Source organism: Ammospiza nelsoni, chromosome 4, assembly GCF_027579445.1.
Source record: "Ammospiza nelsoni isolate bAmmNel1 chromosome 4, bAmmNel1.pri, whole genome shotgun sequence".
NCBI classification, from domain to species: domain Eukaryota; kingdom Metazoa; phylum Chordata; class Aves; order Passeriformes; family Passerellidae; genus Ammospiza; species Ammospiza nelsoni.
This window is the reverse complement of record NC_080636.1, coordinates 32907171-32919849: the sequence shown is the minus strand read 5'-3', so window position 1 is coordinate 32919849 and position 12679 is coordinate 32907171. Positions and strand designations below refer to the sequence as shown.

Here is a 12679-nt window from a genome sequence, read left to right as displayed (position 1 = left end):
TAAATTCAACAGAATTCCAGAATTAAAAACAAATATCTGGAAAACCTTACAACAAATCTTCGGTATCTCATTTCTTATACTTCCTCAAAATTTCCAGATGTAGTGAAACATGATGGTGATAATTTCTGGCACCACCCAGAAGCCCCCATCTCAGGTCCATCAGCTGGAGTTATAACCTCTTTCTTTACAGTAGTTGTCTAATTGAGGAAAGCATTCTTCCATTAATGCATTTCCTTCTGCCTCTGACCCTAGCACAAATAAGCACAGTGAGATCAGATTGTTGTAACTTAAAAAGAAATCACTGCAATTTTGATTATCTTGCTGTGTTTGATGGCAGAAGCTTTGAATGAGTCAGAGGATAAATATTTCTTAAATAAGACACATATTCTTACAGATATTCTTAATCTTTGTACATTGACACCCAATGTGATATGATGTAATGAGGCACCTCACCAAGACTGCATTTATACTCACATGCATAGTAAATCACATTTTAACCATTCTGCTTACAAGACACAGATTTAAATACTGATGAGCTGGATTTACATTTGCAAAACATACATCTAAACCCAAATTTTGTGCACTCCCCTTCCTTCCAGCAGAAAAAATTCTGAGCTTACAACACTCAAAGTATTAAAGTATTCAGAATCTTGCAGAAAAGAGGAAGCGAGGCTTTAGGGTTATCTCCACTTCTTCACATAACAGAAATTGCATTTGCTTGATATACAAGAATCCCACAGCTTCAAATCAAAATTTCTAGATTTGCTCCTGTGCATAAACTTTTTCTGGTGACATTCTTTCCTCCCATCAAGGGTTTACTATTAATACTTTAAATAATACTTTATCATCTTCTAAAATACCTTAAGAGATATGTTAACATACAGAGAAACAACATATGTTTATCAACTGTAATTTTTAGAAGACTAACCACCCATGTTCTTAAGGCTACAAATTCGAGATCCTTCCTCCTTCTTCCACTCTTCACTTCTACTGTCATCTTTTCTCCCTAAACAGATATCCAAAGAAGTTGAGTATTTGCTTTTCATATTTAGCATGTGTCTCCTCATAGAATATCTTTCCCATTTCCTGATCTTGCAAGACAATGACCTGCCTTGCCTCCTCTGTGTTCATCAGTAGAGCATCTAACAGAGTAGAGCTTGTGTCTGTGAAACAAAGATTATTGTGATGATCACAAAGAGATTCTGCCCAATTTTTACCAGTCAGAGTTTGGAGCAGAGGTCTCAAGTGTATACGTTTAAAACAAGAGAAAAAGAGAAAATAAACCAGGAGTGACACATTGTAGCTTGTGCATTATATTATATCCAACACGACACAGATTATGTTTACTCATTCCAGGTGTGAGGCATAAACACCACTCAGTAGTTTCTATCTTCTTCCTCCCCCACCCAATACACCTTTCTGTATAAAAGCTACAATTATTCATAAGCATTTATAAGTCACAAATCCACCACATGAAGATAGACTCTGAAGCAGACTAAACCACTCACATCCCGTCAGTTTTATTAAAGCAAATTATTTGCCTCATTACCTGGCCATCCTGTTCAAAGGTCCACATTGTTCCAGGGACAGGTCTGTTACTCTACTTGCTTTCACTAAGTGAAAACTTTTTTCTCTTTTCAGCCTTAGGAGAGTACTAAAATTCAGTTTTTGTATTGCTTTCCCACTAACAGGGCACTAGGAAGAAAAGCACTAACCATCTGTTTGAACTCTACTGGGGAAAAAAACCAACCCACAAACAAACCCAGAAAACACGTAGTCACAGAAAGAAAATATTCCTATGAATTCTTTTTTTATATAAACATCACATACCCAGCTTTAATTTTGGCACATCCTTACTTCTGAGTAGGATTATTTCCTTTCCTTTAGCACTATTTTAATTTTGGAAATAAATGTCTATATGACATCCTGTACTTTTATCAGCTAAAGACATATGGCATGAGGAGGGGAAAGGAAAATCAAAATTATGCAATATACCAGTTAACTAAAACCTGGTAATACTCTAGTGCTGATCTTCACAAAAAATATCATTTTTCTGATAATGCTGGGCAAAATTTGTTAACTGTCTACAGAAGCTGTCTACTTTTGAATGATGGGCTCTTCCCTGAGCTATTATAAAATCTGTGTCTTCAAGGTCAATTGAAGCATCATTTTCACTGTAGGTAGAGATCAAATGGTTCTCTACAGTGGAACAGCAGCTCTTCACATAGCAATGCTTTGTTCACATTTGTTTTACCTGCAGGAAATCATAGAATGCATTACTGACAGAGATACTTGACTTAAAGTTCTGCTCTGAAGAGCAAATTCAGTCAAGGTTGTGTTTATTGTCTTTCAATGACATTATAGCAGATGATTGTTTGAGAAAAAGATTTCTTTCTTTCTTTCTTCCTTCCTTCTATATCACTTCTTGAAGGGTATCTTCCAAACTCAGACTAGGCTAATTTCCCTTTCTGACCATCAGCAATAATGGAGACACTGCAGAGGCAACTCTGCCCTCAGGGACACCCACACACCCTCACTCCTCTCCAGTGAGGCTCTGGAGTTACAGCCTGGCTTTCCCTCACTGCTATGACCCATATCACAACATACACAACTTGTGGTAGCTAACCACAATAGCAGTTTTCAAATTTCTGCTCTATTTCTAACATGAATACTTCAAACACAACATCTGTAGGAACCACAGGCAAGAATGCTCAGACACAGTAGCAGGGGACAGCTATATAACATGTTCAGTCTGACACAGGACACCAGGGCTGGATGTAGATATTCATGTCTTGTGTAACTAAGACATTTGGAGTCACTCTTCACTTTGCTCTGAATGAAGGAAAGAGAGGACAAATAGTTAATGATTTTCCAGTGCCTAGTCAATACGTTTGAAGTTATTTCTGAGAGCACACCAGGCTTTCAGAGGCTGCTTACATGGGCTCAGAAAGAGAATAACAGGAAACATAACAGGCAAACACAAATTCTTCTCACAGCCACAAAACAGACCCATTCTGAGATGAAGCCAAATCCATTTTGGTGAAGGAAACCAGAGCAACGAAAAGAAAATCTACAATCCTCTTGTCCTTTACCATACCCCAAGCTCATGCTAGAATTTAGCTTTTGTTTTGTTGTATTGTCCTGCAGCAATGAAAATTTATCCCCTATGCTCTTCTAGTTTTGCCTGTGGGGATGTTTTCCCCCATCCACTTCCTCCTCCAGTCCACCCAGAATTCTCACACTTCTGGTATTTTCTCTGTTGAATGAGCATCTCCTCCCCACTTTGTTCTGCTGTTAACTGCAAGAGCTTAGGGTGCCGTACTGTTGGAAGAAACAATTTCCAAAGGGAAAATATTTCCGGTTCAGATCAGTTCAAGGATTTTCACAGCACAAATTTCACAGTATTACCCAAAATCATTTGTATTGCCTCAGATGCAAGGAGGATAGCATCCTTATATTTGCACTTTTGTCACAGGTCCTCTGTGAGGAAATGCTGACTTTTTTCCTACTGGTCTTTTACTCACCAAAATGTAATTGCTCATCAGTTGGGCACTCTTTATCTGTGCATCTCACATACAACCAGTCAGAGCAGGACTGAAGAAATTATCAGCCTTGATTTCAGTGTATCTGTGTCAGGCTGACCAAGGGGTGAGCAGGATCTGCTAGGCACACACTGCTGACTAATCACAGCTGTCATCCCTCTATTCAATGTACTTAAAGGCAGTCTGCATTACTCCCTGGAATTGGATATGTTAGAGAGCAATGGGGCATCTTTGGTCATGGTACCCACAGCAATTCTGGATATTTGCTACCTTTATTTTACTGTTACTGGTATTGACACTTGTCTTCCCAGGCCAAACAAAGCTCTACTGCAAAACTCATGGATTTAAATATGTGGTGTAGCCATACAATCAAGACACTCTCATCCTACTGAGTAATCACTGATTTTCCACTGCCACTAGGTCTTTGTAAAAAATAAAGAAGGTGGCAGGAGATTTTTCAAGTGTTTAGAATTCCTTCAGGAGTCTTGATCTTATTTACAATTGTGCCTTACCAGATAATCATTAGATTTTTCCTTACCCTCATTTATCACTGCTCAGGCCTCTCCATAACATCAAATATCCAGATTCTTTAAATGATCCTGTTCCAGCCATCACATCATATCAGAAAATGGTTTGAATGATACAAATTACCTTTCACAATTTACACAGAAGCAAAAAATGAGTATAAAAATTTCCAACACAAAATATTTCCTGTGAAACTAGACTTCAAAGTAAACACATTTACTAACACAACCAGAGAAGACTCTCAGGTATCTTCATGAGAGCATGTGATTTACAGGCAAACTAGGAGCTGAAAAACCATGCATTTCACAAGGTTACCAGGTTACACACAGTAACTATAACCATAGAAGGCAAGAGATGTGGTTCTTATTTGTTCTTCTCCCACCCTCTCGTAACTAATCTATTCAGATAAACTGTCAGAGCAACTTGATTTATACACCAAGGATACCAGCAAAAACATGTCAATTCCCCTTGGGGAACTCATGAATAGAGTCCTGCCTGTCCTGGTGCTGGCAGAGACTAAAACTAAATGTCCTTCCCTGCTACAGGTTCACTGTGTACTGCCAGAGCAACTTGTCCTGGCACTGGCACTCTGTGCTGGGTGCTCCTGCTCAGACTGCAGCCATGAACCCCCAGTTTATGTCACAGGCAAGGCTGCATCGGTCAGAAAAAGTCCTCCCTTTTCTACTTTACAACATTTTACTACATGAGAGTAGAGCTCAAAAAGAAACCAGCCTTTTTGAAATGATGGATGCTGTACACAGTGGAGCGCATTCTTCCCAAGGGACACTGGACTTGCTCTGTGTGTACTGAATGCAATGGATACTGTCCTGTGCTCCTGGTAAGTGACTGATCCTCCTATCAACAACAAACACAGCCATCCTGAAGATCATGTAAACATATACCACAAGAGGGGAGACAGAATTCTCCCAGCAATTTTTTGAAAATAAGCCTTTCTTTGTAACAGAGTCCTTTCAATTTCAAATTTGCAAATTGAAAAGTGCAGTAGGCAATACAGAATTTAAAGCAATAAACAAATACCACAGCAGATAAATAGGCATTTATTAAAGTTCATCTCAAAACAAACAAAAATAATATAAGACATTAAGGCATCTTGTATTCAATGACAGTTCATACAGTAAAAATGACTTCTCCTTCTTATACAAGAGAGCAGATTAGGGAAAAAAAAAAAAAAGAGCTCTCACAAAGAACTTCTCCCAAACTGTTTGATGGATTACTGATTTCCCCTGTCCCACCAGTTAGTCAGGAAATCCCTCCAAAGAATGCCTATTTCTCCAGTGAAACAGCTACAAAATCCCAACACTCATTGAGACATGTGCAAGAAAGCACTTTTGCCCCTCCTCAGACATCCCACTGTCTGTAAACATGCACACTGGAGAAAGACCAACAGATGGATATTGTGCACAATAAAGAAGCTGCACTCCGGCTTTAACCATTCATTTTTGAGCAGACTAGAATATTTGGCCTTGCTTTCACTAGTAGTTACTATTTCAGCCAGTTACTAGTGAAAATGAGACCACAAACTCTAGCCTGTTCTGCAATGCAACAATTTGTATGTCCTCCTTCTAACTCATACTAGAAAACAAATGACAAAGGTCTTATTTCCATGGAACAATTTATTTTGATGAATTAAGCCATCAAGCCACCAATCACTGTTATAGTGCTTTTTTCTTCAACTGGAATAAGAACATCATGAAATGTTTACAGTATCATTGGGTTCACTATAACAGGATTTTACTACAGACTAAATATAAATTAATAAACACTTCAGCACTATTCACCACACTGGCTCACTGGCTCCCTATATCCTTTGTCACATTCTAACCTTCATTTAAGGCAAGTTTGTTGGTTGATTTTTCTGAAGACAACCACATGGTCTCTAGACAAGCTTGTGTGACTAGATTTACAAGTTAGGAAATCAAGCTTTATAAAATGTTTACTTCAACAAATATGAAAGTTATTAAGAGAGAGATGGTGGCCCAGAATTGCACTGTATTAAAAGGTGGAGTTTCCTTGTACCAAAGTCCTTTATTCATCATCTTTAGAACCAGTTTTGCTTAACTATAAAAGAGACACAAAAAGAAAGTATTCAAATTTTAGGCTGTCATTCCATTTATTAGGAAACAAGAACATTATTTCCATCTCACACTGAACATGCATTTACTTAATTAACAATACAGACTGATTGTGCTACTGTATCAAAAGACTGAAAAGCATCAGAAGTTAATTCTTAAGCTTAAACACTAAATGAGCTTATTTCCTGATCATGAAAGTTGAATTTTAAAAGAACAAACAACAAACCCCAGAAAAGCCTCAGGGCACTGTTTCTATTTAATTTGAAGGCTTTATCACTAGCTCTCCAAAAAGAAAAAAAAAGATGAAGTAACAGAACTTTATCTTCATATATCTCTGAGAGAATTCCCATATAGAAATTTAGACAGTATAAAAATAGACATTAACTTAGTATTTCTCACCTTTTAAAGCTAAGCTGATAATTATCAAAAGTAGCATACCTGTAATGAAATCTATCTGAAAACCAAGACATCCACTATAAATAGCCACTTCTAACTCAGAAGGACTCTGCCCAAAACAACCTTCATCATTTACTTGCTCTTACTTAACAACTGGAACTGGTGTTAGGTCTTACAGCAAAAATTACCTCAATTGTGTAAAATAAGATAGTTTGCTTTCAAAATTGTAAAGCAGTGATTTTCACTGAATCAGCAAAGACAAGAGAGTGGAAAAAATCAATAGTGAGGGAGCAAGCAGAAAAGAATTATTCACTGGAGTAGTTGCAGCAGAGAATGAGGCTTGTAGGAGAGAGCAAGGTGCTCCCACTTGGGACAGCTCCCTTTTATTCCTTACTTACCCACAGCCCTCCAGAACCTGGCAGCACTACTAACTTTATTTAAAATCTTCTTGTCATATGAAGACAGAATATTTGCAGCACATTTCGTTAGCAAAGCCCTCTCATAAAATTAAGATTTAATTGCTCAATAAATAAGAGAACTTGAAAATACTTACATGCTGGACACATACAGAAATTAATCAGACATCATAGTCAAATCCAAACATAGTTAGGAAGAAAAGCAAGAAAAAAGTAGATCAGTTTTCTTCAGATATAAGTACAAATAATTTTCAATTTACATACACAGCATGTTCACAATACTGTATATAAGACACTCACTTTACCTTAATTACATCAACCCAGTTCCATCCTCGTGGAAGCTCTCCTTTGTTATCTGCAGAAAAAGGTTTTAATTTCAGCACACAAGCAAAGGGGAATATTTACCTTTCTTCAAAATCAACCCACAAAATGCTAAATAGCCAAACCCCTCAATTTCTGCACTCTGAAGCCATGAGGACAGAAACAGATTTTAATGTCTTAAACACAGTGTGTTCTTCAACCAACCTCAAAGTGAAAGGAGGAAATGAAATGGCTAAGGGAGGTTCAGATTAGATTTCCAAAAAACATTTTTCAGTAAAAGAGTAGTTAGGTATTGGAGTAAGTGGCCATGGGGAGTGTTGGAGTCACTGTCTCCAGAAGTGCTCCAGAGGTGCCTGGATGTGGCACCTGGGGACAGGTTTAGGGGTGATTATGGTGGTGATGGGCTGATGGTTGGATAGATGAACTTGAAGGTCTCTTCCAACCTTGGTGTGATTCTCTGATTATGTGACTCAAAGTAATTCAGTTTATATAAAAAACACCTCAGTCCACCTGAAATTTAGTTTAGAAAGTAGTTCCAATATGAGCTGGGCTGACCAGCAATGATGAATTCTGTCAAAGAACTAAATTTTATGCAGCTTTTCCTTTATACAGTTGACATTAAGCTTGCCAATTATACATTAGGTTAGGTAGATTATGTGTAGGAATTGCTATGACAGGGTATAACTTATTGCTACAACAGGATTACTGGAAACTGAAGGTGAACATGAAAGAGTCATCTGCAAATTAACTGAAGTAATCAACTCTTTCAATCCAAATCCTTCTATTTCATTGAAAGCATTAAGTATCTGCACAAGCACTTCTATTTCTAGAATGCAAACTAAATTAGATGCTTTACTCTGGGTTCCAAATAAAATACTTTTGTTTAGAAATTACATTTTTAATAATGTGAATTATTTATGAGAGCCCATCAACAATTTGCCCATCGGCATTTTTTGCTGAAAGTCAACAAAAGATGTCATTAAATTATAACTCTATAGAAAGTTGCTGTGACCAGAACTAACATCTCAAGCAAGAACAATTAATCTAAAACAAATAAAATGGAGACCACAGACTTAAAGTAGCTCATCTTATGAACAAATTACTAGTTATACTTTCTCTAGCCAGGTGTCCCTACTATAAAATTTGGATTTTCATACTGATCAAAGCAAAGATTAGTATAGTGAACAAACCTGTTTTATCAGCTAGTTTTCGTTTCTGGGTTTTGGATAACTGCTCCTTTTTCTCTTTTTTCTTACTTGGTGGCACTTCAGGAGTTCCAATTGAAATACTATTGCTTACTGAAGTCTGAGAAGGATAAAAGTGGTTGTAAACATTTTGCATATTAGTTTCATGGATATCTCTGTGTAATGTGATTATTAAACCTGACATACTGAAATACCTTGACTGTCAGAAAGAAGCAATGCTGTCAGCAGCCTGCAGCTTTTAATCCACATATAATCAGGGCTGTACTTTTAAAAAACATGTGTTAGGGACTGGAATTATTCTCTTCCAGTTGCAAAGGGCACCTTTTTCACTTTTAAAATTTAATCATGGAGTGTGATTTAGTCTGAATGGATTCAGACTTCTCAAACATAGAAATCATTCCTACCTCCTCAAAGCAGATCTGCTGCACCATCATGGCTTACACAACTCAAAAGCCACAAATGGACCCAGCCCGACTACTTTAAGACCCTGGAGGTGCACTTATACAATCTCAGGAAGGCTGCAGTAAATTGCCACCCATCCAATCCTCAGCAGACACATCTCTGTTTCAGCTTCCTTTAGTTTTGCTTCTGCTCAAAATCTCTATTTTAATGTTATCCTGTGGGACATAACAGCAGGCTGCAAACATTTTGGTGTAACAGCAAAATAACTATCAAATACAACAATTATCACCACAGAGCATTGTGGCACCATACTTTGTGTGTCACTTTTGGCCACTAACATGTATAACCAATGAAGGAATTTTCAGCTTAGAGAGAACTCTGAAGTATTCAGGTTATAATATCAATATTCTTTTTCAGTTTTAAAAGCACAAAATTAAAATCAGAATTTATCCACTTACCACAGTGTTAACAGGTTGATTTTCCATGAACACCTCCTTATTGTCTTTGGCATATTCAAAAAGTGTGTATGTCATTGCAGTTCCGAGATTTGCTTCAACTTCTACCATTAACTTATCCAATATGCTTTGCTTAATGGCTGAAGATCTAAAAGAAATCATTAAACTCAACTGTGAACTAGACAGATAATAAAAAGCTTTTCAAACAAAGAGTTCCCACCACAAGGCCAGGGAGTGAAGCTGTCACAAATACTCACATTGTGTTGTTGAAGAAAGCATCCATCGATATGACTGGTGCTGTTTGTGGATATGTTTCTGGCCAAGAAACTTCTATTAAAAAGGCTTTGGGATCTCCACTTTCACCTATCTGAAGAGGAAAAAAACCCCAAAAACTTTATAAATCAACAGTTTCCAGTTACTTTCTGAGGATTAAAGCCAATAAAGAAGCCTATTACTGCTTTTAGACCATCAAAATTCCTTGAGATTACTATTTTGACAGTTATCAGTTAGAAAATAGTGCTATTATCTAGAAAGAGCATTAAGTTTTGGACACCAATATTAACATTTACCCTGCAGTTTTTTCATTCTAGAAGAAAGAGCAGTAACTGACAAATCTCCTTTTATGGTTAGGGTTTTTAAATTCCTTTGTTTAAAAGCTACTTTGTAATATCTTCAAGCCAAATATTATACTATCACATATAAGAACAGAAAATATGAAGCCTTTTCTCCCCCACACACATCTAATCACAGGGCAATATGAAAACAAGCCACAAGACAGGGCTGAAATAAGGATGGTAATAAACCACTAAGCTAAGATAGCAAAAATAACTGGTAAGTATATCAATATTTACGTCTCATGGCTACAGATATTTTATTTCCCTATATGAAAGAATGACTAGTAAAAGATTTAAGAACTCAGTAGAATGAGTCTGGATTAAAAACAAAAAAGGCAGCATATTACTGACATACAATCAGAAATAACTGTTTCACACAAGGATCTGGAAGACTAGCACAGTAAGGTTTCTAAAACCACCCCAAATTTTCCCTTATTTGCCTCATTAGAAAAATCAGCCTTTATCTAATTATGTAGAATAAAGTGTGTCCACAACAGAAGTCCTAGTCAAGGTAAGGCTATGGTTTCAAAATTTAAAAAGTAAACAAAAAATTGTTGGTTTCTTATTTACAATATCTGTTTCAGCAGACTGGACTGACATTAAAAACCACTTGTTTAATGGTGAAATAAATAAAACTTTAAATCAAGAATCTGCAACATTTTTCAAGGCAGTATTTACAGTTCATTTCCCACTGCTACCAAGAGCAGAAGTGGCTGCAAGGTTCACAGGGTTCTCTCAGGAAAGCAGTCTGTGTGCAGATCAAATTCCACAAAGCCATACAAATTCTTTCTATCTTCTCATGCACTTACTTGCATGATGATTTCTCACAGTACAATTTTCTCTTAATGAGAAAGATGTATTATTGCCTTTGTATGACAATAAGTTTTATTCTATTTATTTATTCATAAGTATTTATTATTTTATTTATTATTAACTTTTGACAATTATTTTTTGTCTAATAAAAATCAGCAACAACCAAAGCTGGTGAAAAGTAAAATGACTTAGGCTTGTAAGCATGTCTTATTTCCCTTTTCAAAGAAATTTAAATTTATTAAGAATGATCCAATCAATGAAGAAAGGCCACTCTTACATGGCTGGCATTTCAAGGGCTATTAATTAATTGAGCTGTTTCTCATTGCAATTAGTGACATTATTTTAAAGTTATTTGAGAAGCCACAGAAAGGTGGCTTTAGATAGTTTCTCCCTGAAACAGGCATATAGCATTTTCAGAAGTCTCCCTTCTGTCCTGTGGGTGCCTAAGTAAAGTCTTCTGGCCATCAAAAGATCTGCCTCAGTGTGTGCCCAGAAGAACTTCCAGGTTTTTAAATCTGAGAAAGCTGGTGAGAACTTCATGTCAGAATCTAGTTGTGTACCTTGAACTCAGCACTGACTGTGCCAGTGCACATATCCAAAGCATTTTGTAGATCTTCTCTTTAGCAGGTAAACAAGACACAATCAACAGTCTTTGGACAAGAGACAGCAATCTTGTAACTAAGCAGTTAACAAAGGCTCCAAATTTTACATAGAAACATCTCTATAAATCTTTCCATTTCTGATCTGTTAGGGTAAATACTACACAGCAGGCCTTCTTCAGAAGCTGTGACAGTTCTGGCTAGGCAGGGCACAGACACACAAGTGGGATGCCTGGCTCAGGGATAACTGGCAATAGGGCAAGAGGCAATGGGCAGAAAGTGACAGACAGGAAGTTTCACCTGAGTGTAAGGATTTCTTTATTGTGCAGTGACTGAGCATGGAAAGGTTGTTCAAAAATGTTGTGGGGTCTCCCTCACTGTAGATTTTCAGTGGTATTCATTGTAGATTGTGGATACAATCCTGTGCCACGTGCTCTAGGATGGCCCTGCTCGAGCAGGGAGGTTGGACCAGGTGACCACTGTGGTCCCTTCCAGCCTCACCCGTTCCGTGACTCCGTAACAAACCGTGCTGGGGGCAGGTTCACGTACACGACACTCTGTGGTGTGAAGCCCTGTTGTACCAAACAGCCTGGAAAGAGCGCCCTGTGGATCTATCCTTTACCGCACAGCGGATACCCCTTTGCCTTAGAATCCCCCAGAATGGCAACAGCAAGGCAGCAAAGTAACTCCAGGGTGCACCTTGGCCTTACCCTGTACTGGAAGGACACGGGGCTGAGCTCCCTGAAGCACACGTCTCCCTCGTAGATGGAGCGCAGCGCTTCCAGCTCCATCTGCAGCCAGGGCCAGAGCAGAGAGCAGGGGTTACGAGAGAAGGGGTTACCGACCGCAGCCCCAGCACGACCTCCCCACGCCCCGCCGTGCCCGGCCCCGCCGCCGCCCAGCTCCCTCCCCCGCTCCAGGGCCGCCGCTCCCTTCCCGCCCCCGCCACGGCGGCCACCCCCTCACCCCGCACGGGGCTATCCCGCCCTCCCAGCCCCGGTTCCGCTCTCCCTCAGGCAGCGGGGCCCGGCACTCGCCTCCTGGTCCTCGTTGGCCGCCATGGCCGGAGCTCCCGGCCGCGCTCCCTGGGCCCGGCCCGGCCCCGCTGCCGCCGGGGCTGGGCGGGCCTGCCTGGCGCGGCCCCGCCGGACTCGCACGGACGCGCCTTCCCCGAGGGCAGCGCGGGGCAGCCGCGGGCACCGCCCCCTGCCCTGCCATTGGCCGGCCGCGCGTCCCCCCGCTCTTCCTCCTTCCGCTCACTGGCCCCTTCGCGGTGACGTCCCCGCGCGGGCGCCCCT

General features: G+C 39.3%; 1 protein-coding gene across 2 annotated transcripts; it reads right to left on the bottom strand.

Annotated features, from left to right (window-relative positions):
* Positions 1-1205: 1205 nt before the first annotated feature.
* On the bottom strand, positions 1206-12551 carry RWDD4 (RWD domain containing 4). Of its 2 annotated transcripts, none has more exons than XM_059470961.1 (7): positions 12419-12551; positions 12092-12172; positions 9613-9722; positions 9359-9503; positions 8484-8598; positions 7273-7327; positions 1206-2830 (listed from the first exon to the last, which is right to left on the bottom strand). In XM_059470961.1, exons 1-7 carry the CDS (start codon positions 12440-12442, stop codon positions 2674-2676), a joined length of 687 nt encoding a protein of 228 aa, XP_059326944.1. In that variant the 5' UTR covers positions 12443-12551; the 3' UTR covers positions 1206-2673. The 2 variants fall into 2 exon arrangements, with proteins under 2 accessions (XP_059326944.1, XP_059326945.1); XM_059470962.1 differs by lacking the exon at positions 1206-2830 and adding an exon at positions 5110-6146 and having other exon boundaries at positions 7278-7327.
* Between the last annotated feature and the right edge of the window lie 128 nt (positions 12552-12679).